The 14,371-nt window shown below is 33.8% G+C and overlaps 2 protein-coding genes across 2 annotated transcripts; one reads left to right on the top strand and one right to left on the bottom strand.

Annotated features, from left to right (window-relative positions):
• Nucleotides 1-122: 122 nt before the first annotated feature.
• LOC101252596 (protein disulfide isomerase-like 5-2) lies at nt 123-5,297 on the top strand. The gene is made up of 5 exons (XM_004241782.5): nt 123-547; nt 1,801-1,904; nt 2,903-3,273; nt 3,904-4,211; nt 4,669-5,297. Exons 1-5 carry the CDS (start codon nt 323-325, stop codon nt 4,987-4,989), a joined length of 1,329 nt encoding a protein of 442 aa, XP_004241830.1. The 5' UTR covers nt 123-322; the 3' UTR covers nt 4,990-5,297.
• Nucleotides 5,298-5,482: 185 nt separating this feature from the next.
• On the bottom strand, nt 5,483-12,008 carry LOC101252295 (receptor homology region, transmembrane domain- and RING domain-containing protein 2). The gene is made up of 4 exons (XM_004241781.5): nt 10,336-12,008; nt 9,569-9,799; nt 7,552-7,953; nt 5,483-6,482 (listed from the first exon to the last, which is right to left on the bottom strand). Exons 1-4 carry the CDS (start codon nt 10,460-10,462, stop codon nt 5,917-5,919), a joined length of 1,326 nt encoding a protein of 441 aa, XP_004241829.1. The 5' UTR covers nt 10,463-12,008; the 3' UTR covers nt 5,483-5,916.
• Between the last annotated feature and the right edge of the window lie 2,363 nt (nt 12,009-14,371).

Genomic DNA, 14,371 nt, shown 5'->3' on the forward strand with positions numbered 1-14,371 from the left:
TATTATTTCACATAAAACTTAAATTTTAAATTTGAAAATCGTAAACTAAAATATTGACCAATATTGTTAATTAAATTAACAATTTCAAATATATAAGGCAAAATTAGAGTTGGTGCAAAATTGACTTTGAAAATCCATACATATATATTTTTTAAGTAGTAGTAATTATTTGAAAAGAAAAAAAAAACATTTTAACAACCCAAATTCTCATTAGACAATCAAATAGCACACAATTCATAAAACAAGAAAAAAGAAAAAAAAAAGTTCAAAATTTTTAAAGTGTGTAGAATAGATCCATCACTCATTTTTATTCAACTATACAATGATGAAAAATATGTCTTTTGTCATCCTCCTCTTAGTTTTGGTTTCACGGCCGTTCATCACGGCGGCGGAGTCGGAACAGCAGAAGCAACAGTTGGGCATAGACAGCGGTAAAGTATTGGAACTTGATGAATCTAACTTTGATGCTGCAATTTCCAGTTTTGATTATATTTTGGTCGATTTCTACGCTCCTTGGTGTGGTCACTGCAAACGACTTGCACCTCAGGTCTATTTCCTTTACTCAGTGTTGTTTATTTCTTTTGAAAGTATATAGTAGTGACCTCTACTTTTAAGAGATCTTACTCGAATGTTGTAGAAGCAGTTAACTTTCTAAGTTACGATTGTAAATGTATAACTGCAATAGATAAGATTGGGTTTCTTTACTTCAACTGTGAGTAAATCAGGTATGCGAGATAATTGATCAAATTACTAAGCAGAAAAGCCAGTGAGTTGAATGAATTAAGATCTGAAAACTAGAATAAGCATATACCTAGTTTTATGATACGTTTGCTGGGATATGTAATCTAAATTAGTATTAAAAATAAACTTTATTTAACAATGGTGGTGTCTGGCCAGCTTGTATGTATCCACTATTCATATCCACCAGCACAACTACTGAGTGACTTAGGCCACCAAGCTTAGGCGAAGGTAGAAATCTGATCTTTTTTTTTTTTTGGTCTTTGTCTTTGTTGGGTTTTGAACTCTGATCTATGAGATTTGCACCCAGTTCATGGACCACTAGGCCATATACTTAGGTGCGAAATTAGACTAAAAAGCATAGACGGACTAATTTTGCACTGTTGATGACGTAGATTCAGAACCATAAGGTTTCATGTTATAATCCCATCAGAAGTAAAGAAACACAAGGTGATTTATTGCCATGCGTCCTAACCTTTGGCGGACAAAGAAAAAAACTACCAAAAAAGTTGTGTTTCTACCTTAATCGATAAAGGACTCTTCAATTAACTTCAAAAAGGTTGATTGCTTCTCCAATGAAAAGTTATCTAGACTCTATATTGATTATGTCATTTGGCCAATTCCTAGATTCGGATATCCATACATTTTGTGAAAGTAATTTTTACTATAAATGCTTCCTAAGTATGTTTTGTGCAACCATTGTTATCAGATCTTTCTTTAGGGGGGTAGTTGGTTGGCCGCATCATCAAAATAATCTCCTTATAAAGTCCACATACCCACATGACCAACACAGTGTCTGATTGAACTCATAAGAACAAATAATCTCCGATTAAGTAATGAACTGTTTGATTGATATGGTATTAAGCTTAAGATCACATATTTTTTGCGAGAATCTATGTTTATCTTATCTATCTCTGTTAGATGACTCCCCCACCCCACCCCCCACCCAACCCGCGCGGCGACCACCACGCTCAGATTCATTTAATATGCACATTTCTCTGCGCAAGAATTGAATTCTATGTGATGCGTGGTATCAATCTGATGAATTTAAGTTCGTTGCAGTTGGACAAAGCTGCTAGCATACTTGCTGATTTGAAGAAGCCCATAAGTATTGCAAAAATAGATGCTGACAAGTACAAACGTGTTGGTTCAAAATATGGCATTGAGTATGTGTACTTTTAGCCTTATCACTACATCGTTTTTCTGATATTAGTTTTACAATGTATGATCTGCTTCCGTTTAATAAGGTTTTCAAGAACTCAAAAGAAAGGAGGTATTCATTTGTTTTTCTGATAGTGATCACAACTGTTTGCTTTAAAATTGGATTTCATTTTTACTCTCTTAGGTTGACCATATAGGCAATTTGATTCGTATTCACCTGTGTAAAAGAAGATGATGTGTTTAAGTAAAGGAGTTACAAGTTACAACAGAAGTTTGAAAAGCAAAAAATGTAGATGCTGATAGGTCGTTGAGGGCCCAGCCACATCTATCTTTCTTTGTCCGTACGTCTGCCACGTCCTCTTTTTCCTTTCCTTTACCTTAAACCTCCATTAATTCTACCACTGATAATAATCTGATCTCCTTTGTTCCTGTCCTCTCTCAATCTTGGATCTCTCCTTCATCAATATTGTTCCTTCCCTCTCTTTGTCTAGGATGTACTTATATGGTGCTGATACGTCTGCATATGTGCTGGAGTAGGAAGTAGTATCTTTAGCTAAGTCTGTTGGAGAGGCAGAGTAGCCAGGTGACATACACGGAGAGAGTGTAATCAGGATAGTTGGAATTGATGGACAAAAGAGATGACTAGCTGGACGGGGATTGAGCTTTTTAAGTGGGAAGACTTGAATTTGGGTTCTGATCTACTTTCTGTACCGTCTCTATTTCTAATGAAGCTGGATTACCCCAAGAGTTCACCTGTCGTGTAATTCAATATGTTACTTTTTTTCTGCAAGAGAGCACTGAAAAGCGTCGAAGTGAAGATTTATTAGATGTTATTTGCTCTCCCTTAAACAAATAAAACAAATATAATGCTGAGCTGCAGGAACACATGCTTTATGGAAATTTGATTATTTCTCCCCTCGACTCTTGTTAATGAAATTAAAAGACACTGATCATTTTTATTTTATTAGAAGATATTGAATTTCTCTTTCTGATCTCAATGCAGTGGATATCCAACTTTAAAGATATTTATGCATGGTGTTCCAACAGAATATTATGGACCAAGAAAAGCAGATTTACTTGTACGATTCTTGAAGAAGTTTGTTGCTGCTGATGTGGCCATACTCAATTCTGATTCAGCCATTAGTGAATTTGTTGAAGCAGCCGGCACTAGTTTCCCTATATTTATAGGCTTTGGTTTGAATGAATCTGCCATATCACATTTTGCAGTAAAATACAAGAAGAGAGCATGGTTTTCTGTGGCAAAAGATTTCTCGGATAAGACCATGGAATTCTATGATTTTGACAAGGTACCTGCTTTGGTAGCTCGTCATCCAAACTATGATGAACAAAGCATCTTCTATGGCCCCTTTGAAGGTTAGCTTATCATCGCCTGTTATCTTAGGCTTTGGAAGTAATTAAAATCTCACTCACTTTATCAAAAAATTACTCATCTCTTCCTAGAAACTAATAAGAATTAATTATTTTTTTATCGCCTACAAAGGTCCTGAGAAAACCAGAATCTTGTTATATTTAAAGAAGTAACAGTACCACCTGCTCTGTATTTCAAAACTTGCTTTAATTCAATGATTGGCCCTTTATTTGTATTGTGTCACTTAAAAGCAGAAGTCAGCAACTCCAGATTCTGATGTGCTTAAATAATAGGGATCAATCATGAGCTAGTTGTAGTGCTTTCAAAAAGGAAGCATTCAAAAACATCAGTTGACTCTTATGATGAATTCTGATATGGTTTTGATTAGGTGGTTAAGTAATTGATTTGATTGCATGACTATAACCTTATATTATACTTTTCAGTTGATTAAATTGTTTTAGGCTTATTTATGAAAAAAGTTAAATAGCTTTAACTTCCAACCTGCCAACATTTGCTGTATTTTCTGTACTGCATGAAAAAACAAACTGATTTAAGAATTGAGCTGAAGTTGTGTTTTGGGGATTTCTGCGAAATAATGGTGAATATCTGAACCTTCTTCCTGCTATGGATCACAGAAAATTTTGTTGAGGATTATATCAAGCAGAGTTTGCTCCCACTGACTTTGCCCATTACTGAAGAAACTCTGAGATTGCTGAAAGATGATGAGAGAAAAGTTATTCTAACAATTTTGGAAGATGAAACTGATGATAGGTCTAAGAAATTATTGAAGCTCCTGAAAGCTGCTGCATCTGCAAACCGCGACTTCGTGTTTGTTTTTGTTGGGTTCAAGCAATGGCAAGGGTTTGCTGAATCATTTGACGTTTCTAAGAAAACTAAGCTGCCAAAAATGGTTGTTTGGGATGGCGATGAGGAGTACTTTTCAGTAAGTTCATTTACTTCTTTTTCTCTCCCTTTCCAGTTCCCCGCTAGGGATTGCATATTTGTCGACCCTTATCAAGTGTAGGAAATATACTTTATAGTTTGGAGTCTGGACTTTTTTCTTGTCTAACACGGCTAAAATATAGTGCTTTCAACTTATCGACTGAAGTGAACGATGAACTTTTCATTTTTGCTTAGTGTTCTGACTAAAATAAACAGCAGGGATAAACTGTACTTAACCGTACTTATTAATTGGTATCATTTCACTGCATGACACTTAATTATGTTGTTTCTCCAAGTCTGTGAGATGCCTTTTGTGAATAATATCTACCAGTAATTTTCAGTGGTTTATTAGAAGAGAGAGACATTATTTATACATAATCTACTTCTAGGTGAAGTGTCTTTTGACTAAATCACTATAAATTTAACGTAATGATTACAATTTTTTACTCATGCAACAGGTTGTTGGCTCTGAGAGCGTTGAAGATGAAGATCAGGGGTCCCAAATTACACATTTTATTCAAGGATACAAAGACGGAAATATCATACAGAAACGTATTAGCTCTGGTTCTTTCATGGGTTTCATAAACTCAATGATAGGTTTGGGAACAGTGACCATCATAGTGTTTGTGGTTGCGGTGGTGATGATTATCCAGTCTTTGAAAGAGGAACCCTTAACTGTTGGTACAAGGGACGAGGGAGATCATCCAAGCAGCTCCACCTCTCAGACAGAAGCCAGACAACCACTTCGTTCTGGAGAGAAACAAGACAAGGAAGATTAAGTTTTACACCAGTCAGACCTCAGATAGTTAGCTTGAGAAATCCTCGACAGGAAAACCAAACTACACGTAGGTCTAAGAGTGCTGTTAAGTTTCATCCTCACAACGATCACAGCCCTTGTTTTCTTATTAAAGTTATTTGAACAACATACTGTAGGATTACTGTAACCAGAAGTGTGGAGGGAAGAGTTTGTGCTTCTATCTGTGTTATTGAATTTAACAAATGTGGAGGCAAATTTAATTTTAGCACTGTATAAAATGTGTTTGAAACAATCTTTTTTAGCTAATATCACTGCTTGTTTGATGATTAATGATAGTCCATGTGCTCTTAGTTGGCAGTTGGCACCAATGATTGAGGACTTCTTTTACAGATGGGAGCACCCAACCTGTATACTCTGAATTGGATGTAGAAACACACAAAGCAATATCACAAGGTGTTGCTGATTAAACAAACTTCCTCAACCACAGATATGCAATATTTGGAAATCAGTGGATATTCAAAAACTAAAACAAGTAAAAGACTAGATTTAGTCACCTCAAGGGCATTCATATTTACATGCAAACTACAGGCCTCAACCATCTGTCAGGTGGACATGGCTAAAAACATCACTATTATAGAGAAATCGAGGGTAAGAAGAAAAAAAAAAGCAATAAACAAAAGAAGGCGCAATGCGTACAGTAATACACCCATCTTTAAGAATGTACACTCTGTAAAAAACTCAAAATTATCAAACCTATCAACTACTAAACCAATATCCCAGAAGTGTTGAGCAATGAAGCTAGCTGTTGTATTCCTCCGTCCAGATGTCAAAGCAACCAACACGAATCAGCTCTATTGTCTTCACGTGAATTTGAGGTCAGAATAACCCAACCTGAGTTCCCTGCAAGGGACTTCAACAATTTGATTAATGTTTGCCATGATCAATTAAATCACGACTCACATCCAGGAAGAGAGTTAGCTGAAGCAAATGGTGAAAAGCTTGTAATTGATTCACTGTGATGCAGTGGGTTAGGCTGCCGACTTGTTGATCCCATATAGCTCGACGAGGGATTGCTAGGACTAGGAATGTATGCAGACCCATATCTTGAATTAAGAGGTGATAAACAAGGATAACCCAATGAGTTGGATGAAATTAAGTAAGCTGCACGAGATCTTTGAGAAGATGCATTTTGAAGGTCCAGTGAACTCCGGCTTATAGCAAGATGTGGTGACTGGTAAGACCAAAGTGAATGCTGGTTACGAGAGCTAGAGATAGATTGAGGACGAGAAACTGAAGGTGATCGAGATGCTCCTGTGCCTATATGTATCACTTCTGATGATGCTAATGATGACCTCAGAGATGACACTGAAGATACAGATCGCAGACTGGAAGAAAGCAATGGTGTAGATTCTGATGCTGGTGGATCACCAGTGCTAGTTCTTGCATCCCGTTTGCAGACAGGGCAAAAGGTTCTCCATGATGTCAGCCAAGCATCAACACACATAGTGTGAAATTCTGTGAAGTTCCCATAAGACAAGTTAATAACTGAAAAAGGCCAAGTGCTCCAGCAGAAATAAATTCTGAATGTGCACATACATCTATGAAATGTATCAACAAATACAGCATTAGAGCAACTGGGGACAAGGGAAATATTCCAATAATATGATACTTGGAACCATAAATTCTAGTTTTCACATAGTTCACCCCCAAGGAGACTTCAGAAAATGAAATAATTTCAAAAATCAGGTATGAACTGTATTTATAACTGTTCTGCTACTTTAGAAAGGGCAAAAGTCAAGATGGTAGAAGAATATGCATACAGCGATGAATGATCTTCTCTACATCATGATACAAAGTTGGAGCTAAACAACTATGATGACAGGCTTGGGGGACTCGGTAAACGGAGACCAAGAATTAGTAGTTGGAATCTTCCTCATATCCCTGGAACAACAGAACTTAAGAGTTTTGAACAAGGCACTACTGGGAAGTAGTTATGGAGATTTGGGGTTGAAGAGCACGCATTGTGGAGGGAGGTATAGCACGAAAACATGGAGTCGTAGAAGGGAAATGGAGGTCTAGAAAAGCATTATCAAAGGTTAGCTAGATTTCAATGGCTTAGTTACCTATGAAGTAGGGAATGGAAGTAGAGTCAACTTTTGGGACCAACATAGGTGCATAGAAGTATAGGAGGACAACCTCTCCCAAGTTATTCAGAGTTTCATGCTAGAAAGAGGCGATGGTACAACAGATTAGGGTGACGCGAAAGGGGGGAATTTATTGTCTGGAATTTACAAGATTGAGAGATGGATGAATTGCAAAGGCTGATGGAAACGCCTTACAAACAGAATACCACACTCACCAGTAGGAACCCACAGAGGTGGGGTGGCAAGAAGTGATGGTGCTGGGTGCATTTTCAGTAAGGTCAAACTACCATAAGCTTTTGGTGGGAGACAAGTCAAGTTTCCTTAGTGGTGACACTAAAATTGTTTCATGTTTAAAGGGGATACATTAGTGCTTATCAACCATGATCACTGATTAGTCTGGCATGGTACCAAAAATCAAAGAGAGAATGAGGATAACTTACTGTGCCGGCATGGAAGAATTCTAAGCTTATCTCCAGCAGTATAATCTTCAAGGCATATAGCACATGTCACTGATGTAGAATTATCCTCCACAACTGACGTAAATATCAAACTTGGCATAGCTTTAACCAAACGGCTACTAATCCCATGAAATTCGCGAACACGAGAAGCTCGTGGCCGTTCTCTTCGTATATGATGTCGGCGAACAAAGAAACACATTGCAAGTACAGCAGACATAGAAAGTAGTGAAATGAAAGATGTAGCCATGATTGACCAAGCTGAGTTTTCCAAGCTTGGGATTAACCATACTTCCGTATCCGAGCCAGCATACTGTGTGAGTGCTTCTCCAGAAGCTTTTGAAATGAAAACTGCCAGTATCTTCACACCAGCAGAGGTTCCTGCCACTGTATCATGTGTCTGATCAAACCTTTGCTTGTCAAAATAACGATGATCAGACTCTTCAAGATACTATCGCACCCATGTCGGATCCTCTAAAAATGCATTACTTTTGGAGGATCCGACATGCACCCGGAACTATTTTTGAAGAGGTGAAGCTACTTGCTCAAAATCAACAATTTTTTAATTTGGTAACTTAACTCAAAAATCAACAATTATAAATCATTCAAAAGCAAGAGATGAAGATGGTTTTTGAAGTCTGACAAAAGTTTTATGAGTTATCAGCACAAAAGGTGCACAAAAACACGGAACAACTGAGTGCTGGGGGTAAATAGGACCCTAGTTAAGTTTAGGTGTGTCTCTAGGACTTCGGTCATAGTCTAGGGGGGAAATTGTGCCTAATTCCTTTCATTTTCCTAGTGGAAGGGGGTAGGCAAAACTAATCTGCTAGTTTTCTTTGTTATGACTAGGCAAACCCACGGCCGCTACCCTGTGGGTGCGCACAGGGTAAAACCCCCGCTCCTATGTAATAAACTGCTCTGCTAGTTTGTCAGTTTTCTGATATGAACATTTCAGATGCACCATTGTTGGATCATGCTGGCTCAAGCCAATCAAAGAAGACAAACATGGATCAATTTCTCTTCACCAGATTGAACATCCAATTAACCCTTTTATATGTCGTCCTATCAGTCTTCATGAATAACTAGTTAGAGAAGGAAGCATAGTTGGGTTGATCAATTGACAGTTCAGAAGTTTCATCAACATTTTATATGGGATAAACAGAGCATTAGGAGATTAAAAGCAAACCAGCAGGTTTGCGTCAAAATTGCAGAATGTTGGATAGCTGGCTTGTGCAAGGAGTAAAGAGTTCAATGTCAATTTTAACTAATCACCTTAACAGTACAAAAAGAACAAGAAAAAAATCTTGTTAATCCGACCGCTTATTTCTTTACCTAATAAAATAAAAAGGAACAAATAGTACCAGAAATATCTATTTTGAAGGAATTATTTTACTTCTACCCCAATGAATCAAAACTATTATCAGCTGAGAGAGTGTGACAGCTATCTGCAAGAGATTTCCCTTGCAATAGTTCAAGAAGTCATTTTGCCAGTAAGATAGATACGAATAAAAGCTTTTGTCAAAACTATTTTGCAGACTAATTTTCTTATTTTTCCAGATCTAAAATCAGTTAGTAGAACTATTGATACTTAAATGATTAATATCAGAAATATATTCAACCTTATTCTAAAACTTGCAATCAGAGAGTTCAAGAATGCTGCACATGCAGCCATGTTTACGCTAAAGATTATGATTCAACTACTCACAACGATCTATTAGATAGTGTCCTTATGCAATTGTGATGTAATCATATCCCATCTCAATTGGGCATGTATATTCCTAGGCTTTTACAGTTTCTGTTTGCAAGTTCATGATGATACCATGGGCACTTTAGTGCGTCCTCAAGATATGATTTCAGGTTATACCACTTGATACGTTAACTACCATCAAACATAATATAAGTTAGAACGAACTAAATGAATAATTGAAAGAAAGAAAGAAAACTTAATTTTTTTGAGCAAGTGAAATAAATATAGAAACTGTACAATGGAAGAGTTCATTACTTGCAATTATATCTCCATATCCACTATCATAGATAATGGCTGCTTTAAAACCTGCAGCTTGTGCTTTTCTAACTTTATCTTCAAAGCTACATCCACCCCTGATTATCAGAACAAATGGTTCTTTTGTGAAGTTATTAGTTGGTTCAATCTTGTTAGTCAAGGTTGAGCAGGCATCCAAAGGCTCCGCAATATACAACCTCCCACATTTTCCTGAACCCTTTGGTGAGGGAGCTGAAATTATAAGCAAGGTCGAATTAGTACATTAGCATAAACAAAGCCCGCAAAAAAGTCGTGCCAACAGTAAATGTATAGAAAACCTTTGTTATATCACAACACTCAACATTTTGAGCAAAAACAGAAACATCACCATCACTAAACCTCATAAATCAATTACAATGAACCAAATCCATGACAAATAACAACATATTTTCAGCTGTAAATGCAAGTTATTAATACAGCATTCATACATGGACTCATGATCCAAGTAAAGATTCCTTGAAGATTTCAACAGAAAAACAAGAACTTGCAAAATATGACAGGTGACATTTCCAAGATGAAAACTTCTATTCCCCCAGAAAAAGCCATTAACAACAAATATGATCAATTCCTCCCACCCCAAAAAAAGCAGATCAGTTCAAACAGCTTATGAATAAAATAAATTAAGCAAAACCCAATTCCCAAAATTCATCAAAAGCACTAATCACACATTTCATTACACAAAAAAATGAATACAAAAAGAAGTTTTGGGAGGAAGCAAGCCAACTCACCAAAATTAGCTTCAATATCTTCAAAAGACAAAGTCCTGTTATTTCCAATCAAAATCACACTACCAGTAGCTCGAGAAGCCGTCAAAGACACAAAACATATCAACAAAAACACCCAGAAATTCACCATCCCCACTTCCCAAATCTCAAAAACCCAGCAACCCTTTTCACAATTTCCCAAACCACAAAAAGAAAACTAAAAAATCCAACAGAAAACTACGCAAAAACACTCAAAATTCAATATTCCCAACCTACCCTAAATCCCAAATCTCAAAACCCACAACCCCTTTTGCCAAATTTCAAGAAAATTCACAAAAAAAAAAAGACACTCTCAGAATGCTGAGAGAATAGAAACATCAGCTTCCATAGAAAATGGCTTTCCTTGTATATGTAGTTAAAGATGATAAATTTTTGGAAGGAATTGGATATCTAAAAGGGAAGAAAATCAACATTTTTTTTGTATATATAAATGTGTATATCTCTTTCTTGTTTATCTAAATCTCTAACAAAATCAATATTGTTGCATTTTTAAGCTAAAAAGGATCCTAAACAAGAAGAAAGAAAACTATAACAAAGGGGATATTTTTTGCAACTTGTAACTCAGTAAAGATAATAATTTAATTAAAATCATACAAAAAGAAATAACAAAAAATTATGTCAAATATTTTCCCAAAGTTTAATTACAAATGCTAATATTTTATTTTTAAAAAAATTACTTTTTTAGCGACTTAAATGATACATATTGACTATCTGCTTCAATTTATTTATTTTTTTAAATCTATTTCGAGAAAAAAATATTTCATTTTTTAATAATTATTTGAATTTTAGCTTTCTATTCAACAAATTTAAAATGAATCATATCATGCAAAAGAGATTCAAAATACATTTTACATGTTTTTGTTTTGAAAGTTATGTTTTAAAAAATCGTTTTTATTTTTTCTTAAAATTTGTATCAAATAAAAATTAGGTAAGGTATGAATTTATGAACTATTTTCTTCATTTCTTAATGCGGTACCGCTTGATCTCACATAAATTTTATTTTTAAAAAAGGAAATTAAAATTTCTAATTTAATAAAATCTTAAATACTTGTGATTATTTTACCAAAAACAACATATGAAATATAAATAAATTTATTTTTCCTTATATAATGGAGTGGTCTTTATAAGACTAATTAAAAAGAAAAATATATCGTGTGTATATTGGACAAAAAAGTACAAAGAGTTGAAGGTTTATATGAATCTAAATAATTTATTTGTTAAATATCAATGATAACTCACTTGGACAGAGTTGGACTAATATTTTAAAGATCAGATTTGTGAGGTGTCAGTATCAAAATTAAGAGATATTTTTTTTGTAGATGAAATATTATATATAATAGAATATTCCAATATAGATATACAACTATCCTACACCGCCAAAAGGATATTGGATTACTCCAATCTTTTTTAAAAAACAAAAACTATCAACCTACCTGAACTGTTTTTAATTTTATTTATTTATTTTCATGAAATTTGATTATTCTGAATTTACTTTATGTATAGAGTTTTTATTTAGAAAAAGTATTTTTTATTTAAAAAAGATTTCATAAATCGATTACTAATATAAATAATATAAAGAAATATAATTAATGTTTACTGGAAAAAACAATCCTAAAAATTTGCGAGCAAAAGTGATTAGTGATGATTATTGAATAAGTTTTTTTGATTTAAGTCTAATTAATTTGAATTTGAAATTTGTAATTAATTAAGAAAGAAAGTGAGGTACCCTATTTTTTTTATGACAAACTGTGTTTAGTTTATTTGCATGACAAATGGGAGTAGTTGGTAAATTATTCATTGTTTATGGACAAGTTGAGGGTTGTATTAAATGTATAAATAAATTGATAAAATAGGATGAGTTTGGGACAAGTTCATATTGTGGGTCCATTTAAAATGTACAAAATTCATGGTGATGTTGATTATTTTGTTTTTTTGTCAATTTAGGTACAAACTATACTTTTAAAATTATTTTAAAATAATGTCATATTCTTTTAATTGAAAATAATTTAATTCTAAAATTTTCTTTTTGTTATTAATAAAATTTAAAATTCTTAAAATTTATATCAAAAGTTAAACAATATCACACAATTGAAACGGCGAGAATAATTATCAAGGAAAAAATAGTCAACTCAAATTTTTTTCGTAACAAACATATCCAAATAAATTCAAACTATTTTTATTGATAGGATTTATCTATATATCATTATTCGAAATATCGAGATATGGAAGAAAATGACATGAAGGGATGAAATGCATGGAAATAGAATGTAATTAAAAAATATTGATTTTCATACTTAGAATGAGAATCTGATTAATATCACAAAAAGTCAATTTTTTCTTAACCCCGAGAGCAACTCACAATTTTTGCGGCAATTCATGTTTATTAGGTCGAGTTTATCGCACTGGGTATTACCTGTATAGTTTATGAACTATTGCATAAAAACGAGAACTTTACCGTATGCACACCTAAAAGATAGCGACCGTAATTTTCCTTATCATAAAAATAAATAAAAAAATTGACTTTTTATATTGTCATTATTTAGACATTAAAATCACGTCTAGTCTTCACTATAGCTCTATTGAAATAACATCTTATACATTAATCATAAGATTGACTTTGTCAAAACGTCATGAATTTATCAACAACCTTTGTTATTTAACCAAATGACATATTTATTTTACTCAAAAGGAAAATTTAATGTATCTATTCGATAATTTTTTATTATGAGAAAGCCTAAGAAATAATTTCACCTTAAGAAGGTAATAGCTAGAAGATAAAGAGAGAAATATATAATAAAAGGATCTTCTTTCATGGATCGTCCGTTAAGTAGCTAAAAATTCCAAAAAATTAAGTAAAAATTTAATGAATCTTATAGTGTAATTCAATAATTACACTCTGTCCCGATAAATTTAGTATTTACTAAAAATTCCTTAAAAATTTTGTACCGTGATACTTTAGACTCTAGTGATACATGATAAATGATATATGGTAAGTTTAAACTGTTAAGAAAAAAATGAGGAAAAAATGGTACATTTAAACTTGTTAACTAAAATAGCTTAATTTAAGGTAACAGATCATTAATCAGCATTAAATCAACACGTAATTGGATATTAATTTCAAATTTTGAAAATCAAAGATTATATCATCTATTTTGAATACATTTTTTATGAACAGTCTGTTAAACTTCGATACACAACAAATTCATGTATCAATGCATCGTCTAAAACACTATACACACTGATTCAAAATGTATCAGCAAGCACACTTGATGGATTCAAAATGTATCAATGCATCATCTAAAACACTATACACACTTGATGGATTCAAAATGTATTAGCAAGCACACTGATTCAAAATGTATCAGCAAACACTTCATGTATCAATGCATCGTCTAAAACACTATACACACTGATTCAAAATGTATCATCAAACATACTTGATTGCGCAGTTATTGAAATTAATCACTGATATATGATAAAAAAATTTCAAAAACCCTTGATACATAGGAAATCATATGATACACATTTAATTCATATATCAAATCATATACTAAACATTATAATCCACTTAGTACTTATGTATTAAACCTATTGTCTGATACATGATAATAATTTTCATAATTTTTTGATAATAGGAGGCATGAGGTGGAACTTCAAATTGATGGATCATGAGGACGGTCCCCTTGTTCCCCAGAAAATATTGGTTGCTGTCAAACAATATTGGACTTTGGGTGACACCAACTCCACATCCTCACAATGAGATGCCACCGAAAATGTTGTCTGACCATATGAACTCGTATGGATCAGCAAGACCAACATCTTATGAATACAAAATCCATGGTTATGCAAGACATTCAATAACAGATGCTGGGTTAAGAAGAAGAAAGACGATGATGGAGTAAGAAAAATTGAAGACGTGATGGAGTAAGAAGAACAATAAGAACGGGAGAGAAATTGTGCAGTTTTTTGAAATTTCAAATTTTTTGAATTTTGAAATTCA

Source organism: Solanum lycopersicum, chromosome 6 (genome assembly GCF_036512215.1).
Source record: "Solanum lycopersicum chromosome 6, SLM_r2.1".
NCBI lineage: Eukaryota > Viridiplantae > Streptophyta > Magnoliopsida > Solanales > Solanaceae > Solanum > Solanum lycopersicum.